The sequence below is a fragment of the Pleurodeles waltl genome, chromosome 2_2, assembly GCF_031143425.1.
Source record: "Pleurodeles waltl isolate 20211129_DDA chromosome 2_2, aPleWal1.hap1.20221129, whole genome shotgun sequence".
NCBI lineage: Eukaryota > Metazoa > Chordata > Amphibia > Caudata > Salamandridae > Pleurodeles > Pleurodeles waltl.
The window spans coordinates 987,025,449-987,050,091 of NC_090439.1; the positions used below are offsets into that span (position 1 = coordinate 987,025,449).

Genomic DNA, 24,643 nt, shown 5'->3' on the forward strand with positions numbered 1-24,643 from the left:
TTGAAAAAGGCATATGTCATGTTCTTCAATAAAAGAGGAAAAGAATGGAAGAGGGAGAATAGATTTCAAACCTGCCACGTTCCATGAGACAAGTCGTACCCCAGTGAGTGGAGGAGCTATCCTGTCTAATGGCCTGGTATTTACATAATTAGCTGCCAGAGGTTGGTTTGGCAGGTGAGGTTAAGTGGGAAAAAGTGGATCAATACCAATGTTGGTCAGTGAGACCTGGGGTGAGTGGTGATGTTCCTCTAATGGAGCTGACCTGGCGTTGGTGAGGGAAGTGCTTGCAGGCTTAGCTATCGGTTCTTGATTTGGTGGGCAACATTTTTGCAAGGTGAGAGATGCAGTATTGTCATATTTGCACAGTAAGCCGTCAGAGGTCTGGGGGAATATGTCATGAGAGGGAGAATAAGTACTTGCACTGGCAGTGTTAGGGATTGCAGCAGGCCTGGAGGTGATTGATATATGCTGGTTGCGTGGTTTTTCAGCATAGATTTTAGATGAAGCTTTAAGTCAATCGTTCTCACCAAGGGTAGATAAATTATTTGCTAGGCAGTAGATCGGGCAATCCCCGTAGTGCGCGGGTGGCCTAGGGCATTTGAACTGGATGCGCGAGTGTGCTGGTGGGCTTGTTCTTGCATCTAGGGCCACCAAATTGTCCACCATGGTCCCCTCCTTAAGTGTCAGTTTTAAAATGTCAAAATGTGTTCCCGGGTCAGGCCATCTTGCTACATTAATTATATCCTCACGTATTATAGAGCGACAGCCTCTTACACGGCGAATCCAATGAATTGCCTTGTTTCTGATAGAGTCTGCCCCTTCCTTTTGTGTCGATATGTTTAACTTGGGAACGTTGACCATTAGAACTACATTCCCTGATTGAGACCAATCAATGGCAGGCTGTACAGAGTATTTTGGGGCAGTATTGCTCATGAGTTTGGGGATTTTGTGATGGTTGTCTAGTGCATTTCCTGCGCCTAAGCTGTTATGCAAAGGAGGCTGGTGGAAGTTCTTGGTCTTAACACCGGCTGAGAGGAGGCCATCACAACTGGGTGCTGAAAAAATGGGCAGATTCGTCGCGGTGCTTGGTAGGGTTGGGCTTTGGGTAAAGTTTATGGTAGCCGTGTCATCTGAAAGAGTTAACTGTTTTACTATTGCAATTAAGGAGTTAACCATGAGCTTAAGTTCTAGTACTTCCTTTTTTAATTCTTGTATGCATTGAATGTGCTGTGGGTTTATGTGAGTTGAGTGTGTGTTTGCGGCTGCTAGCCCATCCACCCTGGTACCTGGGTCGAGGTCATCATGTAATTCTAGGGCATTAATTAACGGGTTAAAGCGGTTGCTGCACTGGATGAAATCGTTAGAGCCCAGAGGTAGCTCGTTCAACAGAGATGGAGCAGTGTGGGTAATAACATTCCTGCCCTCTCCCTGCCCTGTAGTGGCTGTGTCTTGTTGCCCACGTTTCACAAAAATCTCAGCAATTTTCTTAGGGCCAGCCCTCCTTTTGGATGGGGAGTGCTCCCCCCCCCAGTACCGTTAAAGTTATTTCCCTGAGGAGTAGTTAAAATTCCCTCGCATTCAACGAAAAGAGAGTTAATTCTGTCCTTAACGCAGTTACTAGCGGCATGCTTGTGCCTTTTCCGCTTAGCTTTTAGCACTGCCCCTGCCCCAGCCTCTATTGCTTTCCTTTTACCCATCTGGGACTGTTATTGGTGATAAAAATGTTCTATAGAGTATCAATATAACGATGCAACCTACGGGATGGCATAGTATTGGCAATAGCGCGTAGAGCTAAGATCAATGATGCCTACTTTAATGTTCAATGTTAGGTGGGTGACCCAGCCCGGCCTCTTCCGGGCTCCGACGGGCCCGCCCTTGGCCCGGGCGCGTCCCACGCAGCGAGGTGCCCCCACGCGCTTTATAGCGCTTGTTCGTGTCAAGTGGGTGCAGGTGAAAATGGCCGCCTCCTGGGGCCCCAAATCAGCTTGGGATATGTAGTCCCTCTCAAGTCTTTAGCGTGCCCCGTGCAGCGAGGTGCCCCCACGCGCTTTATAGCGCTCGTTGGTGTCAAGTGGGTACAGGTGAAAATGGCCACCTCCTGGGGCCTCAAAGCAGCTTGGGATATGTAGTCCCTCTCAAGTCTTTAGCGCGGTTGATTAATTAACCAGAAGCAGTCTGTGAAAACACATGAGCAGGTGCATTGCTGGTGGATCGATCAACTTCATGTGGACATTCATAGTAAACAATGTTGTTAGTGTTGCATTGGAGTAATAAACATCCACATCTTGGACAGTTTTTGTCCGTTAAGTGGTAACAGGAAATAGCAGAAGCTCATTCTCTACCCTCCCCATGCTTGAGAAGGCATTCAGAGCATTGTTGTACATGCTGGTGTATTCGGAACCGTTGTTTCTCCTTTGAAGAGGTATATCTTGTTGGGTAGTGAGAGGGCACCAGGAACTACCCAAGGGGCCTCGGGGTCTACTGTGCAGGATCAGCCACATGGTGCAATTTGATGTTGTCAATGGAAAATAATCTGTTTCCTTTGGAACCTGGCAGTGGTGGTAGATTACAGTTCTAGTGCCTTGAATTCCCGGGACTGGAACTGGTGCTCTGTAAGATGGGCTGAATTCCTTCTTCACTGCAATCTTCTCACGAACCAGATCCCCAACTTTAAGAATCCAGCATGTAGATGTTGTTGGTAAATCCCTTATTCCAAAGGTGGTGGCATTGGCGGATGAATTATCTTCACAAAATTGTTGAAGCTCCTGTAAAACAGTGAGACGTTCATTTATGTCAAAAGGTGGGTCTGCCGCCACCATACCAGGGCCATCTAGATCTGGGACGTATCCCAAAGAGGACCTCATAAGGAGTGCAACTCCCAAGGACCATCTTGGCAGATTTTTCAGTGCTCTCTGGACCCCATATAGGTGATAAAGCCATCTGCGGCCTGAACCTAATACTCTTGCTGTTAAGGACTGCAATGTCATCATTCCTCTTCTCCACAACAGAATTACCCTCGGATGATATGGGGAAGAGTAATGGAGTTCAATATCCATCGTCCTCCTGGTGTCCCTGAATGCCCTAGAGGCAAAAGCAGGACCATGGTCCGAGTGGAATACTGCAACCACATATGTATTGATAAAGACCAGCAAGTCTTTTATAACAGTTCGAGCGTCAGACGACTGCTGTGGCCATACCCACAGGAATCTAGAACACGAATCAACAGCGACTAAGATTTATTTGTATGCACCATCAGGTTGTAAGGGTCCAGAGTGGTTCAGGTACACACATTGTAGTGGCCTATTGGACACTAAGAGGGATGTCTGTGATGGGTGTTTGATGTTGGAGCCCTTTATTTGTTGGCAAATGTCACAGTAAAGGACATATTGCTTAGTCTGTTTGTTTAAACCTAGCCACCAGAGACATTTCTGTAAGAGTGATATTGTGGCCACCACAAGAGCATTAGCAGATGCGACACCCTCATGCGCTGCTTTGATGAGAACTAATCTCTGGTCTTAGCTGGGGATCACTCGATCTCCCACCCCAGGAATTGTGGCAAAGGCAACATTCTGAGCACTGATATTGCAGGAATATTTTGCAGGGTATGCTTTTGGAAGAGGCTTGCCCTCAGCTGAGGCTTTCACCGCAGCATGAATCTCATTATCCAATCTGTGTGAGAATGAGTCACTGCAGCAAAAGAAGTCTTAGCTACTGCTGGTTTGATCGCTTCATCAGCTAAAGTGTTTACTACAATGTACACTGCTACACATTGATGGTCCAGTGATTGTTCTATAAGAGCATTTGGTAGCTTATCCTTTAGATCAGCCACCCTCCCTCCCACAGAATTCTGTGTTTTATGGTGTTCCCCTTTGAGTCTCTGAACTGCCAATGATTGAGGTAATCATTAAAGGACTGAACCATAGTAGTACGAATCACACACAATCAATGTGAGTTGTTCCGGATCCATATGTTCCAATGCCAATATAGGAGCTTTAAGCTCAGTCAACTGAGAGGTGAAGTCCCCTAGGGTCTGTTTGTAGGTATGTTGAGGGTGGAATACACCATCCTTCATCACTCCGCTCATAGCTACACAAGCGCTTGAGTATTGACGTTTTGTACCTACAGCTGGTTGTGCTGAACCATCAGTGAAAGTGACAGTTTGGTATCTGCCAAGTGGCAAGATGTTAGTAGGTGCGGGGTACTCCTGTTCGTGCTGGAGAAATTCTTCTTTTTGAAGTTTTGGTTCAGAGATGTAGTCCATATCAGTGGTAGTCAGGGAAGTTTCCCACTGAATCCGACGTGGATGTATTGCTTTGGCGTTGGGAAAGCTTGCTTTTGTGACAGCCTCTAAGGTTGGCACTGGTGTAACGACAATAATGCGTTTCCCTTGGGCAAGTGCCCTTTCCTTTATGACAGCCATTTGTACAGCTTTCAGAATTTTTTCTGTTAGTGCAAAGCGTTGTTCTTCGTTTGAGTACAAATGTGATTTGTACGCTATTGCCAACGTGTCGCCCTCATTAAAGGTGACATAGATGACCAAGATGGCACCAGCAATTATTCTGATACCCACATGTGACAACAAAACAAATGTGGTTAAGTGTTTTGATTCTAGCATGTCTTGCTGCATCCCTCTAAGGAGGTGCATATGTTCAACTGTCCAGTGTTTGCTTGAGAAATCGGGACAAATTAAATCAGAGTGGTTTTATGCGTTGTGCATAATCTTGAATGTAAGTTCTGGCAAAGTTAAACCAAGTAATGACTGCAGTTTCTTAATGGTATTAGGTGGTTGAAGCTGAGCACATTATTCTGAAAAGTGCGGGCCATGCTCCTACCCTCATCTGATAGCTTGTATCCGAGGAATAATACACTGAGAAAGACTATTTTTGTTTTCTTAAAATTGAATTTGTAGCCAAGGGCTACGAACCCTAAGACGATCTGATCGACCCTGGCAAGATGAATGTTGAGGTCGTCATCTGTGAGATAGATATCATCCACAAAGGACAACACCTCAGGATCAATATCATGCAATATTGATGTTACATGGGCAGAATCCAACCCTGGGCTGTACTTATTGCCCTGGGGCAAATGACAAAAGCATTTTTGTGAGCCAAATGAGAATCCACTCAGGTCCCTACTTTCATGCGCTAAGTTTTGGCAGAATAAAGACACTGGAAATATCCAAGGTTGTTATGTATTTCTTGCGCACTCTGTTGTTAATTTGCTGTGTTGTGTGCATTTTGTATTGCATATGTGTGTGTGTGGTTAAGTGTCTATTATCTAAGACTATTCTTTATGAATGGTCTGGTTTTGCAATGGGGAATAACGGGTCGCTCATTGCAGAGACACAGGGCTCTATTACTCCCTGGTACTTGAGTTGAGTGAGGATCTCCCTCACTGGGGCTTTAGCCTCATGTTTGACTGGATATTGAGGTTGAGGCTGGGGTGTACCTTATAGTTATTCCATTGTATGGGGAATTCTTACCCCACCCTATGTGGTTGCAGTACAGCGGTGGTGCCTGTGGCAAAGCCCAGTCAACAATGTAGGCTTCTTGTACTGCATCTGGAAGAAGATCTGAGAAACAAGGCAAAATGACATCTTCCTCATATGGGAGTTTGCGGACGTACATGGGTGGTCAGTCTTTTTCTGCCAATAGGATCACAATTAAGTTCTTCCTAAAAAATTACACTAATAGTGCGCTCTGTGTCTCCCTCAATTTGGATATTTAAATCATAAACCCTGTTGGTGGGAAAATGCGCCTGTCCGTAGTCCCGACTACCAAAACAGTTGTTAGTTGCAGTCACATCCAGATTATCTTTCAGACTCTGGCGACATATCCTGACTTCTGCCGCGCTGTTCAGGAGGGTCACTTACCGCGTCTTGTTCCTTAGCAATGTTCTCAAGTTTGCTGGCATATTTTATTAAAATCACCTTTTTCTTTTGAATTGTGGCTTTTGTTGTGGGGATTTGTCCTCTTTCTTGTCTGAGGAATGCAGTGCGTCTTTCTTCTGTTTCACATAGTCAGTGCGCTGCTCTTGCCGGCCCACTCTCTCACTCTGTCTATCCGGCATGTCCTGAAAGGAACGAGAGGGATGTGCATCAGTATATCTGTCAGGAGCCTTTAAAGTTTCTCTACTTCTGAGATTATATCTCCTTTTGTAGCTCTCCATGATGCAGAGAGTCTGCTCTCTTCCATCTTTATTTTGTTTTTGTTTATCCCAGTGCTTTTTAGAACCCTGTTGTGCTTGTTTAGTACCATCCTTAGGAGTGGAATTTCTGGCTTCTTCGGCTTGACTCTCAAACTATCCTGTCCTATACTAGTATAGGTTTCGGAAATTATTTTTAGTAGTTGCTGCTCCTGTTCCACCTGTGGAATCTCCCGGAGCCACTAGCATATAGTCAGAGCTACCGCTTCCCCTTTAATGTTACCGAGTATTACTGAGCAGACTGTATTGAAGTTGTGCATCAGTTTCATCCCCATATCTAGGGCTGGGGAAGCCCAGTGCTCGTTTTGACTTTATTTTAACACTTGCGGTAAGTTGGCAAGTGTCGGGGTACTATGCATGGTAGTGTAAATTGAAGCAAAAACTGAACCCCATGTGGCACAGTCATCCACTGAGGGAACCATTCCGAATGGCAAGCATGTTGTGAGAGTTCTATGTTTATCTTGGGGTCCCGTATGGGGACACACTACTTCCAGCTGGTTAGTTTTTTGTGCTATCCAGAACGGATTTTTATCACCTTGCGTGGACACCTTGCCCATGATAGAATGTACTGTTTGTGGGTGAATCCCAGTAATGGCCAATTGGAGACCAGCTAGTGCAGCCTGCACTGGGGCAGTGTTCAAGGACCGCATAGCTAATTGTACCAGTCCTCTGTAAAGTGCTACTAGGTTATTAAAAAGTGTGCATTCATCAGCTATTTGCATTGCCTGTACGCCAGGATGTGGTGTGTAAGTGGCAAACATGGGCCACGTTGGTCCGTCATCACATAAGGGACCTAATCTCACACATTGTATTACATGCGGTAGGGCGCCATTGAACCAATTTTGATGTTGTTGATAAGAAAGTGGTATCTCTTAATGCCGGTAAGCCTGGTACTGTTGCGGTACGTTCGCTATTTGATATGTGTGAAATGTATGATGTTATATTGTCTTCTTCAGAAAAGGTGACCCATGAATAGAATAGAATGTTTCTGTTTGGTAAGCTTCATGAGCTTTCACGATAAATGTGGCATCCCTGCCCTCATCTGTTAAGCCATGAGCTACTAAATGTCGTGTTAATGCATGTCTGACATTTTCTGGAATGTTTATGGCATTAGCCATGTTGAATAATGAGTACAGAGAAGGAACACCAGATGGGAAATACATCATTTTAAAAGGTTCAAGCTTGAACAACCTACAGCCTAGTTAGGTGCTCCCTATTCAGCTGAGGAGGATTACGCCTAAGACCATGGACATATCAGTATATTAGTACTTAGTGTACCTGTTGTGTGTGAGACAGAGATTCTCAGGATATCTGTAAGTTAGTGCCAAAACACCATTGTTGGTGGTGCCATGTCTTAGTTGGACTCTTGCTCCCTAGTGAGACTGTTGGTGTAAGAGTGACAGCACTTCTGTTTCTAGGCGACTGGATCACTCCTACAACAAGTCGCAGCTGTTGGCCCAACCCTCCCGGCTCACAAGCAGTACCTCACCAAAACTTCGAGAGTAAAGGTGATTTCTGGCAGCCTTATGCATGGACTCTAGAGGAGACCTCTCAGGGAAGTCGTGGTGGAACGGAAGTTACCCTTTTCTCTCGTTAGCTAGAAGTCTCATACACACATAGGCAATGAAGGAGATGCAGGAGTGTTTTCAATATACTTATTGAAAAGCCTGCAATCTACTATAAAATGCATGTGCTGCAATGATTAGGATAATGAACAGTAATAGAAGAATTGTAAAGATGAGAGTTGTGAATATGAAAACCCCCACCATTTTACAATAAACATAAAATATGTAATTCCTAACCAAGAAAGCCTAATCTCTACCCTAATGGGAGCTAGGTGTGATAAACCCTAATCTGCCAGTACCATGTCCATGAGAAGCGCCCCCAATACTCGTTATCTTGGAATGAGGTCTTTAGCTCAGACTCCATAAAGACAGAAAGGCTGAGTTCTGCAGCAAGGTGACGTGCAGCGTAAATGGTGTCTGGAAAGAACACTTCTAATGACTTTGTCCGCGTGAGGTGTATTTCTACTGCTCATATAGGAGTTCTGACGCAGGTATGTTCCTAAACAACTGATAATGTGGCACACATGTTGTATCGGCAATTGCATAACCAATCCCAAACAAGTGAGCATGATGTTCCTGTCACATGTAAGTGAGAAAGGGACCTGATGACAATACCTATGTGTATCACTGATAGTGATGCTGATAATGTCACCTTCTCAGAATGGCACTAATAATGAAAATCAAAACATTTATTATAAAATGTAAACAATGTCAGTAAGCTAAAAGAAATGATAATATAAATGGAATAAAATAGAACACTAATGGTCACTAGCTGACTGGGGCAACAGGCCTTCAGGCCAAAGGCTAAGCTAACTCCTGTGTCCGAATAGGAAACTAAAATGGATTCACCACACTTGGCTATCACCAGAACATCTGCCGCCTCACCCAGCGCATATAGGTCCTGCAAATGCTCCATCAGTGTGTCATTTATCAATCGTTAGGTGGTGGCATCACCCCTGTCTCCACGATGTAGCATCACTATGGGGGTTCTATTTGTCTCCTGTCTTAAGCAATCAGGCTATCATTTGGCTGGGATTGTCTCCCTCGCTATGTAACCGCTGGCAATAGTCTTGTTGCGTGTATTTGTCCAGCCTATCCCACTTGTCTTCAATCGGCTCTTAATATTAACTGTAGTGCCCTCTTCATCTAGTTCCCTCTGCCCCCCTCCTTTGCGCCTCTGCCACCTCACTATTTATTCAGATAATTTAATGATTGATATTTAATCATAATAGATGTATGGACTTGATTGTGCCAATGTGGGAGCTTACCTCTAAACAGCGAGCTATCAAAAATGGCACAGATCTGGAGCGCAAAGTCAACTGGCAACAGATTGTCGAGCTGGGTAGAGCGTGGGTTGAGAGCAAGGTTCTTGTAGACTTGGGTATATCTTTCGTTGTGTTGAGTTTGGAACAAAGTTGCAGATTGAGTATGGTTGTGGCGGGTATGTCTTGAATGATTAGCTTGGTTTAGGAGCAGTATATGGTACACATTGTGGTGATCTTAGATGGTAACAAAGTGAGGAACTTGGTACACGATTTTGATGGCTGGTGCTACAGAGGTCCATACCTCATGTGTGGCTGTAAATCGGAGGTGATCTAGGGGCAGCAACATTTGCTGTAAAGGATTAATTTCCCCTAGGACAGGATGCCATTATATCTTGAAGATTACATGTCTTGACTGTTGGAAATGGCCCTTTTTGCAGGATTATCCCCAAACATTTCACCTTTTTCCTCCTATTTTTTCGTTTCTGTTTTTGCTGGTTTATTGTCTCTGCACACTTTACCACTGCTAATCAATGCTAGAGTGCAAGTGCTCCCCATATAGATTGTACTGGGATTGGTTGATCCATGATTGGCATATTTGATTTACTAATGAGTCCATAGTAAAGTGTACTAGAGGTGCCCAGGGCCTGTAAATCAAATTCTACTAGTGGGCCTGCAGCACTGGTTGAGCCACACACATAAGTAGCCCTGTAAACATGGCTCAGACCTGCCACTGTAGTGTCTGTGTGTGAAGTTTTAAACTGCCAATTCGACTTGGCAAGTGTACCCACTTGCCAGGCCTAAACATTCCATTTTACTACATGTGAGGCACCCCTAAGGTAGGTCCTGGGTAGCCCCATAGGCAGGGTGCTGTGTATTTAAAAGGTAGAACATGTACTGGTGTGTTTTATATGTCCTAACAGTGAAATACTGCCAAATTCAGGTTTCACTGTTGCAAGGCCTATCTCCCTCATAGGTTAACATGGGGACTGCCTTAAATAACTTTAAAGCGCAGATTCCCTTTGAGGGCAGATAGAAATCTGGAGTTTGGGGTCTCTGAACTCACAATTTAACAATATATCTTTTAGTGAAGTTGGTTTTTAGATTGTGAGCTTGAAAATGCCTCTTTTAGAAAGTAGGCATTTTCTTGCTCAAACCATTTTGTGACTCTCCCTGTTTGTGGATTCCCCGTCTGTGTCAGTTTGACAGTTGGGCTGTTCACACCTCTCCTCTAGACAGTAACACAAAGGGGGCTGGGGTGAAGTCTGCATATCCTGATGAGCCATCTGAGATAGAGTGGAGGGAGGAGTGGTCACTCACACCTGAAATGACTGTGCCTGCCCTCACACAATGCAGTCTCCAACCCCCTGGTGTGCGTCTGGGGCCTGGAAGGATCTTACAAACACTTGAGAATTTGCTTTGAAGTTTGTTTGAAGACTGTAAAATCAGGACACACTATATGGCATCTGAGTAGAGCTTCACTTGTGTTTCCTTCTGAGGAGTTATAAGAGAGTAGAGTATGAGTGACAGGTTGCATGGCTAAGGTTTGATATTGGTTTGTATGTAGCAATGAGGAGGAGAGTGACAGTGGCCTAGTGTGGTTACTGGCAGTGTAGTTCAATATATTTGTAATGGATGTAGAGCAGCTACAAACTGTTAGGCATTGTAATAAAATGCAAAGATTTATTTCAAGTTTCTGTTTATGCAAAAAATTATATTTTGACTGTTTTTTGTTTTGTCTAGGTATATATTTTTCAACTAAATATAAAATGGAAGAATTTGATGTCTATTTTAATTTGGAATTCGCAGACGTTTCTTTATTTTGAAGCCTTTTTGTTAATTTTATTTTCAAGGTTTGATCTTGTGCAGCGAACGCTGCAAGCCTGCACGGCATTGTCCTTCAATCTTCGCCGGAAAACTGAGTACCTTGTGGCTCTTGCTGATTATTCAATTAAATGTTTTGATACAGGTATGTGAATTGCATTAAAGGTCAAGTATTTGTAGAACCCTTCTTAAGTCTGGTTAAGGTTCTCGCCAATAAAACAAACTCCAAGTGCTTCTGCAGCAAGCAGGGTGGGCAGCTAAACTCTGCCGATGAAGGTTGGGGAATGACAAATGACTGTTAAACCCAAGGTGGCACAGGGAAATCATCAAGCAAAGGGTAGAATCCTGGGTAGAACTTAACACCACTGCTGAGAACACACACTGTCAAAGGTTTTGCGTGTTGGAGTTTCCAAGAAGGCTTTCTTATAGATGCATTCTGGAAAGAGTGGATCACTGGACTTTTTCTCTACTACCTCTCGTGTCCCGAGTTCTGAAGATGATCAGGAACGACCAGGTCCAAGTCATTCTAGTGGCTCTACATTGTGCAAGGATGGTGTGGTACCTGGAACGTTTGGGTATGAGCATCTGTTCTCTTATTAGGCTGCCTTCTTGGAAAAGCCCCTTGTCGCAGCAGCAGAGCAGGATCCTACACCCAAACGTGCACAATCTGCATGTCCATGTGTGAAAAATGAACTGTTTTGGATCTTCCTCCCTCAGTTGTGGATGCCGTCCTGGTTGCCCGGTATCCTGCTATTAAGTCTGTCTATATCAGGTGCTGGGACTAGTTTGTGGCCTGATGTGAAACCTGCAATACTGATTCATTGCAGGCCAAATAGCTGAATGTCCTTCTGTTAGTTTTATCTCTGTCCCAGGAAGGGCTTGCATTGGGTATTGTTAAAAGTTATGTACCTGTCCTTTGGCCTTTTCACATTTACATCTACCGGACCAACCGTCCTTGTTCAAATCACTTGTTGCAATGAGATTTCTGAAAAGCTTGACTCATTGGTTTCCTCTAAAACGTTTGTTGCTGCCACAGTCTGGTACTCAATTTCATGTGCACACCCTTCAAACCAATGCACAGCTATTCACTGTCTCCTGTCTCTGTAGACTGTTTCAGGTTGTGGTAACTGTAGCTCATCATGTGAGTGAACTCCCTGCAGCCAGCTTACACCACCTTTTTCACAGATAAAGTAGTGTAGAGGACCAGGGCAGCCTCTCAAACTAAAGTCCATCGGGTGGACAATCAGCTCTTTGTGTGTCCCTGTGAAGCTGTGAAATGGGTTTACAGACCACCAGGTTCCAGGACTGGAATCAGCTGTGCCATCACTGAATTCATCACCTTTCTGGCCATAGAATCCAAACACTCCATCTTCCTGGGAGCCCTCAACTTCCACTTAGAAAATCCCACTAACAGACTCCACAGACCTCCTAGAAAAAATGGTCAACATCAGCCTTAAGCAGCTAGTCGCCGACCCCACACATATTGCAGGTCACACACTGCATCCCATTTTTTTCATCCAGCAACAGAATTATCTACACCCACACATTGGACCTCACTTGGTCAGACCAGTCCATAGTACACTTCACCATATCCGGATACACCTGTGCCATTCCCAACCTCCACAGAGCACCCTTTCACAGCAGTGCCAAGGTATCGCAGCAACAATAGACCGACGCCCTAGGCCCCACTCGGCCCAACTCCCCCACACCACCAACCTGGACCAAGCAGTACAGAACTGCAACAACTGGATCACCAGCGCCACTGACCACATCGCTCCCACTAAACCAGCCAAACCCACAGACCAGCCAAGCAACCCACGTAGTACACCCCAGAACTCAGCAAAACCAAATGCAGATAACTTGAGAAAAGTTGGTGCCTCAGCAAAAAAGAAACCGAAAGAGCCGCTTACAAATCAGCCCTCAACTTATACCACTGACGGATCAAAACAGCAAAAAGGAAAACCTGGACCTCAGGATCGATACCAGCGCTAACTGATCCAAGGAACTCATCAACCCATCACTATTAACAGGGAGTTCCCCTACCCCGCAGCCACCGAAAACTCCATCCTCTCATCATAGAAGATCTGCAACGACCTCACCGGCCACTTCCACAACAAAATAACTTCAACCCCAACCATCCTACTCCCGCAACTTCCAATCCACCACTACCACCAGCCATCCGCTCAACGTCTGGAAAGAACTCACTGACGTAGATACAACAACCCTTGTGAACTCCATCCAATCCAGAGCACCACCGACCTCTGCCCTCACAGGCTCTTCAACCTCTGAAAGGACGAGATCAGCCGCCAACTCACAACCATCAACGATTCACTCACCTTGCCCACCTTTCGTGAGGCCTGGTAACATGCCAAAATCAGACTCCTCCTCAAGAAACCCTCGGCTGACCCCCAACGAACTACAAAACTAACGACCCATCTTGCTGCTCCCTTTCCCTGCGAAAGTCCTGGAGAAGGCAGTCAACCTCCGACTCACTGAACTCCTGGAGAGAAACAACCTACTTGACTCATCCCAGTCAGGTTTTGGATCCAACCACAGCACTGAGACAGCTCTCATCACAGCCACATCTGCGTGATACTCGACCAAGGAGAATTTGCCGCCCTCATGCTGCTCAACCTCTCCGGTACGGTTTCCCACCACACACTCATCCACCGCCTAGACCAGTCTGGAATAATGGACAACGTGCTCATATTGATGGCATCTTTCCTCACAGGACGCTCTCAAAGTCTGAAAGTCCACCCCCCCCCCATCCCTCAGCCTTGCACTCTTCAACATCTACATGAATCCCCTCGCAGACATCGTCAGATTGCACAATATCATCTCCTATGCCGACGACACGCAGCTCGTCCTATCACTCTCTGCGACCCCACCGCTACCAAGACAAAGTTCCACGACTGCATGAAGGACATTTCAGCATGGGTGAAGGACAAATGCTTAAAGTTGAACACTCACAAGATGGACATTTTCATCTTCGGCAAAAGCACAGCAATCTGGAATGATTCCTGGTGGCCATCGGAGTTTGCCTCACCCCCACACCGAAAGACCATGCCTGCAACCTCTGCATCATCCTCAACAGCAAACTCTCCATGAGATGGCAGATCAACTCCGTTACCTCAGCCTGCTTGCACACGCTTTGTATGCTGCAAAAAATCTTCAAGTGGCTCCCCACCAACACAAAGAAGACAGTTAACTCATGCCCTCATCAACAGCCGCCTTGACTATGGCAACGCACACTACGCAGGCACCACAAAAGACCTCACGCAAAGGTTGCGATCATCATAGAACGCGGCCTCCAGACTGATCCTCAACCTACCTAAGAGAGCCTACATCTCCCAGCACCTAAAAGACCTCCACTGGCTACCCATCCAGAAGAGATGCTGCCTTAAGCTCCTCTCACACACTTACAAAGCCCTCTACAACCAAGGGCCTGCCTACCTGAACCAACGCTTGTACTTCCACCACTCCTGCAGGAACCTCCGCTCTGCACACCTGGCCTGCATGCAGATACCTCGCACACGCCATGCCGGAGGTCGCTCCTTCTCTTTTCTTGTTGCCAAAGCATGAAACGCTTTCCCCCTCAACCTTGGCACCTTACGTATGCTGATCGAATTCAGGAAAGGGCTCAAGACCTTGCTCTTCGATTGGGACCTGTGCCTGGAGACCCTCATGGGTGACAAGTCCTGCTCTACAAATACTGATTGATTGATTGATTGATATGTTCGCGAAGCGCTACTGCTTTGACAGCCAGATCCGACGGGGTGGGCATTTCAACCGTTTAGTCCTGCAAGACTTTTTGATCTAAGACATTTCAGAGGCCCACCAACTTGGAAAGTACTGCTTTGGTATCTATTTTAAAGGTGAGTAATCTGTATTTAGATGTATCCTTCAGAAGAACAAGTTACCTATGTTTGGTAACAATTTTTCTGGTATGCTGTATCCAGCATTAAACACCAGACAGATTTGAGAGGAGGAGGAGGAGGAGACAGTCACACGTCCTCCTAAGTTGTCCTAGCGATCACAAACTAATGTGACCATGGCAGAAAGTAACCACCACTGAGATGAGACAAGGGATCTTTGTCCGAGTATCCCTGTCTATTATAAGGTCTTTCCTTTATGGAAGAGAAAGCATCACAAACATAATAGCGTCATCATCTGCTACCTCTCCCCACCCTGTTAGGATATACCGTTGTTTACCTGCTAATGTGCGCTGTACTATACTTTTAGTGCAAGGGATAAAAAAGGGTGCGAATAGGTACCCAGGCACGATGTACCTTTTGGCATATGTGTGAATATGAAGGACATTGTCCCCTCCTTGACCAGGAAGCTTGTGGCCCCTATAATCTAGGATTGGTTAATATTTGGTCTTTAATGTACTCAGGTAGGACTCGCCTGTATGTATTCTTATCACTTACACTAAAAGTATAGCATATCATGCAAGGGACTTAAGGGATCCTTGAAGCTGAAGAATGCCCAGACCCGCTAGGGCTAATAAGTGTGGGCTGAAACATGTTGGCCTCTTTTTGGGTGGTCTGAGTCATAGTTCTCAAATTACCATCTCTTTCACTTTGTTTTAATATTACCTGTGACCCCCAATAAATAAAGGTGACATACCAGGGAACTACAAGGTATTTTTAACCTGTTTGTTCTGGATCCCTTTCTTATCCAGTATTTATTTTATCTAAGAACTCCCTCCTCCTCTGATCCCATCTGGAGGTTGAGACAGCCCTGGTGGTATTACCCTACCAGTGTGGAGAGAGGTAGCCGATGATGAAGCATGACACTATTCGGTTTGTGATGCTGTTTCCAGCCACAGATTTCTCACAGCCCTCCCTCCTCTAGATCCTATGGAATGGTCTCTTTTCCATCTAAAAAGGGCCTGATTTAGGAATCTGCACACTACTTCCTCTAATTAAAGTTGGCTTCCCGCGTTCTAGGGCATAGACAGAGAAAGAAACTAATGACATGCAGGGGAAGTGCTGATATGCAGCTCCATCGTCACTTCTGTGGCAGGGTGAAGTCAATTGGAAACTGCACGGCACCACCTACTGGCGATTGAGAGCATTACTGTCAATGGCACCTGGGGATATTCCAAAGGAGAGGTATCTGTGGTTAGATAGTGTCTATCTGAAAGAGCATTATCAAAGGTAAGCAACTTCTTTGTCATGTTTAAATCTGTTGCCGAGTAATAGTTTTCTCGCCTCTCTGCACCATAATTACTTTTACTTTTGACCTTCTTATACTTCCAAAATTTATGAATCGGTTTTTCTCTTGTCAACATTCACATTTTTATTCCGCTCACCACAGCATACAGAAAGGGTAGTGGGCGGTCCTGTTTCATACATTGATTGCCCACATATGCATGTAGCTAGCAAAAGAGTGCACTTCAGTGCTACAGGCAGTGCTTGAAATGGAAAAAAATTAAAGTACAGGTACTCTGTGCCAGAGTACCTGATCGTTTCCGAGAAGTGCCGGTACTCTCCAATTAAAAGTATTTCGTTTTTCTTGAGATGTGCCGGTACTCTCCCTTTCAAAATAAGAAAGTGCCGGTACTCAGTACCGGCCCATTTAAAGGACTGGCTATAAGTAGTGCAGTGGCGTAGCGTGGGTTGTCAGCACCCGGGGCAAGGCAAGTAATTTGCGCCCCCTAACCGTGGATTTTAGCACTCGAGTCTCTTCCAAGATGTTGCGCCCGGTGCGGCCGGCCCACCCTGCACCCCCCACGCTACGCCACTGAGGTAGTGTTCATTGTTTAGTACATTTTGCCGTTTTGTTTTACCTCAAAAAAGCTCAAAGGCGAGTCCTGTTTGGAAGAAGCTTAACCTCCCCCCCCAAAAAAAAAGCACAAGGTGCATCCCGATGTGTCATTTGAATACACGTCACAGAGCGTGCTTTTTTAAATACTTGATTTAAACGGAATGAAAAAAAAACCTTGTATTTGCACCACTTAAATGACTGTGACTTTACATCTTCTTAGAGTAGCTTTTATTACAGTCCGTGTTTTGCAGTATTTCACTCGAGGCTTCAGTCTGCAGCATGAAGCATGAAAGGGTCTCGCGACCCAGCAGGTCCGGTGTTGGCTACCTCTCAGCCAGGCGCCACGGCAGAAAGCGCACTCCACCCTACTACCTGTTGCACCGTCGGAGGGCAGCACTAGCATGTCACATGACACCACACGCGTCGTTTACATAATCTAGGAGTGCTCGTTATTTTCAAGGATGTCTAATGGGGAAAAGTTTACACCTAATCCAGGAAACACCATCTTCAGTAATATTGTAGCAGTTTTTAGTTCCTGGAGTTAACAAAAATATAAATTATATCTTTACATTCTTTAATTCTTGTGCTTCTAAGTTGCATCACAACTGTCTTAGCTTGTTAATTAACTGGTCTTTGCAGATACCAAGGAAATGGTTAGTTGGATGCGGGGCCATGATTCTGCCATCTCTTCAATATCCGTCCACGGCTCCGGGAAGTATGCAGTCACGACGTCGAGTGATACCGCTCAGCTCTGGGACCTGGATACCTTTGAGAGGAAGAGGAAGCTGAACGTCCGCCAGTCTGTGGGAATCCAAAAGGTACATAGAATAATAATAACTTGTTTTATATTACGATTAGCACTCCAGTTTTAATGTCTCTAATTAATGTAATCCAAAACCTGATAAACTCCTGGCTGGGTTTCCAGTCTGTGATAGGTTGCATACCTTTCTGACCCACCGTACCTAAGAGATTTTGTGTTAAAGAAAAGTTGTTTTTTAATACACGTTTTAGGACTGCTTTAGGAACTCATTCCTTTGCACGGATTTTCTTTGTTGGCTTTTTAAAAATATGTTTAGTCGTTGACTAATCGGTTGTTTTTTTTTTTTTTTTTTTTTTTACACAAGACTTTTCATGAGTAGACATTAATTCACAGTGCCTATAATGCACCATGCATCACAAAATAACAGGAATGCTTGAACTACAGACAAACATAATATAATTTGGACAATTATACAATCAATTAAACGTTTTGACACCAATAGGCTTGGCATTTTTATGGGGCTTTTAAGCAGACACATGTGTATATTTCTAAATACCACACACATATGCAGACAGAGCAGCCCACCTACCGGTGCCCATTCCCACAGAGCTAAGTGCACACAGACTCCCCAGTTCCCCTAATAACCAAGGGCCTGATTTAGAACTCAGTGGCGGGGTTACTCTGTCACAACGGTGATGAATATCCCGTCCCCTGAAATCTAAATCCCACAGGACATAGTGGGATTTAGATTTTGGTGGACGGAATAACCGTCACCGTTTTGACAGAGTAATCCCTCTGCCAAGTTCTAAATCAGGCCCTCGTCTTCTGCTGTGGGTTATGGTTGTAGGAGGCTGGCCCTCTATGTAGTGTGCAAACACTGTGCAGGGGGTCCAGGTAAGCACACATTGGTTTCCACAGGCAAAAATCAGATCACCTAATGCTCCAATTTGTGAAGTAGCATGGACGAGTAGTTAGGTTAATCTAGGAGAAGTGCAAAGCATTTGTTGTACTCACAGTATCAACCATGCAACTCGCAAACTCCAAGGAATAGCTCAAGACCAATTTATAAAAATACTTCAGATTTTTATATAATTTTTAAGAACAAGATTATCAAAATTGGTTAAGTACTTTTTAAGTTATGAATTGTTCAAGTTTTAAAAAATGCAGTCTTTATATGCGTAATTATGCACCACAGGAATCAATAGGCAGTCACTTTTAAAAATGCATATAAAATCATACAGTTGCTTTACCAAGTTCAGCTTTGGCAGGTTGGTCGCAGTCGTAGGTGGACACGCTGTGCCAGCAAGAGAAGTTTGGGCGGCTTCTGGTTCTGGCGGGAGCAGCATTGGAAAGACTCTTGGAGCTGGTGCAGGGCTACTGCGAGGGACCATTTGGAAAAGGTCTGCATGGGCAGGTTTAAAGGTGATGCCTTGGGGTCCACTTGTGGTGTTGAAGTCGCAAGGGGTGAGGGACCCTTGAGGCACAGCTGGTTCCTCGTTGCAGGGCACAGGGTGCAGAGCGAGTTGTTGATATCAGGGCTGTGCACAAAGATGCCTCTCTGGTCCAGATGCAGGTCGCGGTCACAGTAGATTGCAGTACAACGGGGACACTCTGGCAGGAGGTTCCTGAAGTCCCTCGACTGGGGCTTCCTTCTGGTCCAGTTGCAGCTAAGGGGGAGCTGTTTTACTTGGTTTCCGACGTCCACTGACCAATACCTGGTGTATTGGCATGGCTCAGCCCCTGGAGGGCGCAGTGCCACCAAACTTGGCACACTTACGGGGTTTGTCTGGGCGGTCGTCGGTGTGTCATCGGGTCTGGCTGCGACTTCCGGTTGCGGAGATATCGACCGGTCAGTGAAGTGACCCTCACTGGTTTGTTGGTCTGTGTTACTCTAAAGAGAGGTGCCTCCACTTAGAAGGGAGATCTGGGACGATTTTGGAAGCCTGGAGGTCCCCTGGGTTTCTCGGGGTCAGTCCAGTGTCCAGCTCCTCTGCAGCAGCGATTTTCGGGTCCTGGATGCAGCAGGCAGGGTTTGGCACCTTTTCTTGTGCAGCAGGCCCACAGTTCTCTTGTTGCGTAGGCTCTCATTATTCTCCTGATACTACTGGATTTTGGGCGGCCGAATCGCCTGCGGTGTGTGAGACTGAGGCTAACCCACTACAGGTGACGCCTGTCGCCCTAATCCGGGCAGTGCCTCATCTCCACCCAAGGGCAGGGAAGTTTGAGCAGCCGAGTGCATGACATAATCAAGTTCTCTGGGAAATCGTGGTCACTCAGGTTTCATCCGTAGGTCTCATCCGTTTCTCTCAGCTAAATTTGTCTCGCATACACAATGGCAGTAGGCAGTATGTATTTCAATAAGGTTTTAATGAAGCAACTGAATCTTAGATAGCAAAGCATGGGCTGCAACAACCAGGACGCTACAGCATGACAAGATTAAAATTGTGACAAGGAGTGTAAAGCATAGGAATAACGCTACCATATTGTCACTAGAATCAATAGACTAATTCCTACCTAGGCTATAGTAGAGCACAGCATGTTAAGCTCTAATTCTGCCCTTCAAGTTCCCCTGGGAAGTCATCATCCCCCATACCTGAGCAAAGGCCTGAGATCTGCGTAAGCAGCTGTAGCGAAGCAATCCGCATACAGTCGTGGCTGTCTGGCAGGAATCTCCCTCTAACGTGTAAGGGACAGGGAAGTGTTATTATGATAAAACAGCTGATGTTCTGAGAAAATGTCCCTACGTAAGGATGTGTTATTTCTATGAATGTCAGAGACATATCTTGTACCACGTTCACTGGCAACCTATCTAACTGCAGCCTTGAAATAAGCACAGAGTGAGCCAAGAATGTCTTGTTTAAGAACGTAGTGCTGACCTAGGCAAAATCATCTGGATAGAGAGAAATAAAACAAGACCGTAAAAGTGGCTATTGTAAAAATAATAAAACAAAGCTGAATAAAATATATTTAGGTGAAAGTGCTCAGCGGCAGGCCTAGTATGCTAAAATAACGTGCATGGAGCTATAACTAAAATGGCTACACAACACTCTTGCTTTGGATATTCTTTGGTGCTGGTCTTGTTTGTCCTTTCAAATCAGATTTCTTGGTTTGGGGATGCCCACTAAATACTGAATTTAGCGGGCGTTTTAGGGGGAACCTGGTAGTGTCCAATGGGACACTTACCTTTGGGTGGCTACACCCACTATACTGACCACTTCCTGTGGGAGAGGTCACTGCCCTAAACCTAATTAGCTATTTTCCTCCATTCCAAGATGGAGGAAACTACATTTGTTTGGTTTTCCGCCTTTGCTCCCTCCGAAAGTGGGGGTTTGTGAAGGGGGAGGCCATTTGCTGCTAGCAGCAGGCCTAGGGGTCAAGTTTCAAGGGTTGTAGCCCTTTGAAGCTCACTGCCAGGGTAGTGCACCTTCCTGGGGGAAGGGTTGTTGGCTCCTCCACCCAGGAAGGGCATTGTATTACAAACCAGAGAGACAGGGCTCTCCCCCAAGGTTTGTGTATTGGCTGTCTGGATGTGGCAAGCTGGCTGGAACCAGTCAGCAACCATGCCAGGATAGTTAACTTTTGCCCCTGGGTACATTTAATAATAATTCCATTAACAGTATCAGTTTGGATGTATCATTCTGAGTTATTTGATATCAAACAACCCAGGGTGCAGAGTAGACATCATGTAGCTGGGAAACTCGTGTTGACCAGTGTCCAGCATATATATTAAAATGGCTGCTCTGTTCAATCACTATGTCCCAGGTTTGGCAAGGACACAGTGGGGCATATTGCTCAGGCAGCTATGCCCTCACATACAATATGGAGCACCCTGCCTTAGGGCTATACGGCCTGCTAGAGGGGTGTCTTACCCATAGTAAATGCAGTGTATGGTGGACAGGGCATACGGGCAGTGTGCCATGTCAAGTTTGTATTTTAGGTTTGCACCAGGACATTCAGCCTGCAGTGGCAATGCTGGGTGCAACTGGATGCTTGGCCCTAGAGGGTGGCACAATCAGTGCTTCTTCCCTCTGGGGCCTACCCATAGTACCCCATGCTCTGGGTACCTGAGTACCTTTTCCTAGAGACTTATAGTGGTAGCTAAAGGTGTATCCAATTACCTTTACAATGTTTTTAGGGAAAGAACACTGACACTATGAACCTGGTTAGCAGAACCCCAGTGCACTCCAGTCCAAGTTGCATTCAGAAACTAGGCAAAAAGGGGGGGGTACTACAACAAGGTGCCAGTCTCCCACAATGGTTGAGGATGAAACATTAGTAGACTGTGTAAAGACACATTGATTCCTCTGTAAATCACTTCTCCTTGGTGATAGCAGATTTCAGTTTTTGTGTTCATCCAATCCTTGCCTTCATTGTAGTCTACACATGTGCACAACAAAACAGTGCTCGCTATGCCCATTTCATCCTTGGCTTCTTTGGTATAATCAGAAATATACAGTCCTGCATTCACTAGCTTCCATTTTCAGGCTAAAATATGTTACATTTGTGAGATCTCTCTGTGTATCCCATTTTGGGCCCAGGTTTTGAAAATCATTGTTAAAAGTTAGATGAAGCAAATTAAAACTGCCACTGCTAGAATGCACATGGTATTTAAAATACCATGTAGAGATCGAACATCTATATTTTTACTTGCATTTTATATGCGTTTACTATAGAAGATGTATTTTTTTAGTTGATTAAACAATTATTTTATTTTTGTTTCCTATAGGCTTATCATTTAGTAGCTTGCTACGTACAATTCTTACATTTTAGCAATTACTTGAAGGGTCCGAAACAAAATTATGCTTACTGGGCAAATCGGAGCTGAGAACATTGCTTGGCTGGTCACTCAGTGAACTTATTATACAACTCAAACACTCACTGGCTTTATTATGTCTTACTTGCCTCAATGCTTTAATTTCAGATGAGATTTCTTTTTACCAGCACCCCCACCAAAGCTGAGAGCAGATGTAAAATAACAATGTGCACATGTGAAACTCTTGTTTGTCATGCATGGCACTTGCATTTTTCACTCGTTCACCATGTAGCACAGCCTAGAAACCCACCGTTCTTTCCTGTTAATATATATCCAAAATAATTTGTAAATGTACTTGTTGTGCAAGTAATGAGATTAAATCTGCAGGTTACACGTCTTGCTTTGTTAAAATCTAGTATTGTGTCTTCCTTAACCTGGATGTTTCAGTCAAATAGTAACATTTAGAACTATAAGTTATCTTTAGGAATGATTTTACTCAGCTGACAGTCGAGTTTCTTGCCTCCAGTTTCCTGCTTCACCTTTACTCAGGCATGCTGCTCTCCTTTTTTCCTATCTGATTGGGAGATGCCTGTGCACTGGAGGCAAGGCGAGAAAGCTGAAAAATAAAGCTGTTACTTTTACATCTTTTGTGGCAATTCTCTTGTGCAAGCTTCCCTTAGGTGAGTAAGACATGCCCTCACTTATGCATCACAAACAATCTGTGCTCTATTTCTCCACCTGTCACGCAGGACTTGGAACTTCACTGGCACATTTCCTTTTTTGTACTTTTGCTCTTTACTCTTCCTGGAGAGCCAGAATCTTTGTTCTTTCCTTCTGTAAATGATTGCTTGAAACAATTTCCATGACTAAGTAAAATGTATTTCATCAGTGGCAAAAACTGGAAACAGGTGTACCTACAGGACCTGTCTGTAGGAAGCTGGCACTTGTTGCAGTTACCCCCCACTTTTTGCCTGATATTGATTCTGACTTGAGTTAGAGTGTGCTCGGATCCTGCTAACCAGGCCTCAGTACCAGTGTTCTTTCCCTAAAAATGTGCCATTGTTTCCAGAATTGGCACACCTCTGTGTAGGAAAGTGCCATCTTGCCTGGCATATTACCCCCATCTTTACATCTATACAAGTTTGTTTTTGCCTGTCTCACTGGGATCCTGCTAGCCAGGACCCCTGTGCTTATAGTTTGTGGCCAGAATGTGTGTATCTGTGTAGTGTCTAACTGTGTCACTGAGGCTCTGCTAACCAGAACCTCAGTGCTTATGCTCTCTCTGCCTTTAAAATTGTCACTATAGAAATCTTACACAGGACTGCCACTGCAGCCTGAGTGAAATAACGCACACGTTATTTCACGTCCATTTTACACTGCACATAAGTAACTTACAAGTCACCTATATGTCTAACCTTCACTTAGTGAAGGTTAGGTGCAAAGTTACTAAGTGTGAAGGCATTCTGGCACTAGCCAAGGTGCCCACACATAGTTCAGGGCAATTTCCCCGGATTTTGTGAGTGCGGGGACACCATTACACGCGTGCACTACATATAGGTCAATACCTATATGTAGCTTCACAATGGTAACTCCGAATATGGCCATGTAACATGTCTAAGATCATGGAATTGTCCCCCCATGCCAAATCTGGTATTGGGGTGCCAATCTCATGCATCCCCGGGGCTCCACTATGGACCCCGGTACTGCCAAACTAGCTCTCTGGGGTTTTCTCTGCAGCTACCGCTGCTGCTAACCCACAGACAGGGTTCTGCCCTTCTGGGATCTGGGCAGCCCAGTCCCCGGAAGGCAGAACAAAGAATTACCTATGAGAGAGGGTGTTACATCCTCTTCCTTAGGAAATAGGTGTTAAGGGCTGGGGAGGAGTAGCCTCCCCCAGCCTCTGGAAATGCTTTGAAGGGCACAGATGGGTGCCCTCCTTGCAAAAGCCAGTCTACACCGGTTCAGGGAACCCCCAGTCCCTGCTCTGGCGCAAAACTGGGCAAAGGAAAGGGGAGTGATCACTCCCCTGTCCAACACCACCCCAGGGGTAGTGCCCAAGGCTACTCCAATGTGTCCCAGGCCTCTGCCATCTTGAATGCAGAGGTGTGAGGGCACAGTGGAGGCCTCTGAGTGGCCAATGCCAGCAGGTGACGTCAGAGACCCCTCCTGATAGGTGCTTACCTGATTAGGTGGCAAATCCTCCTCTGAGGGCTATTTAGGGTCTCTCCTGTGGGCTTTTCCTCAGATAAAGACTTGTAAGAACTCACCAGAGTTCCTCTGCACCTCTCTGTTCGACTTCTGCCAAGGATCGACCTCTGACTGCTCCAGGATGCCTGCAAAAATGCAACAAATTAGCAAGAAGGCTACCAGTGACATTGTAGCGCCTAATCCTGCTGGTTTTTTCAACTGCTTCCTGGTGGTGCATGCTCTGAGGGCTGTCCGCCTTCACCCTGCACTGGAAGCCACAAAGAAGTCTCCTGTGGGTCGACGGAATCTTCCCCCT

At 45.3% G+C, this 24,643-nt stretch overlaps 1 protein-coding gene across 1 annotated transcript in view; it reads left to right on the plus strand.

Annotated features, from left to right (window-relative positions):
- The window catches only part of TBC1D31 (TBC1 domain family member 31), a 578,066-nt gene that overhangs the window by 55,411 nt on the left and 498,012 nt on the right, over positions 1-24,643 (plus strand). Inside the window, exons 3-4 of the mRNA XM_069220688.1 lie at positions 10,885-11,000; positions 17,267-17,445. Of these exons, the coding sequence (XP_069076789.1) occupies positions 10,885-11,000; positions 17,267-17,445 (295 nt within the window). The remainder of the gene's footprint in view (positions 1-10,884; positions 11,001-17,266; positions 17,446-24,643) is intronic.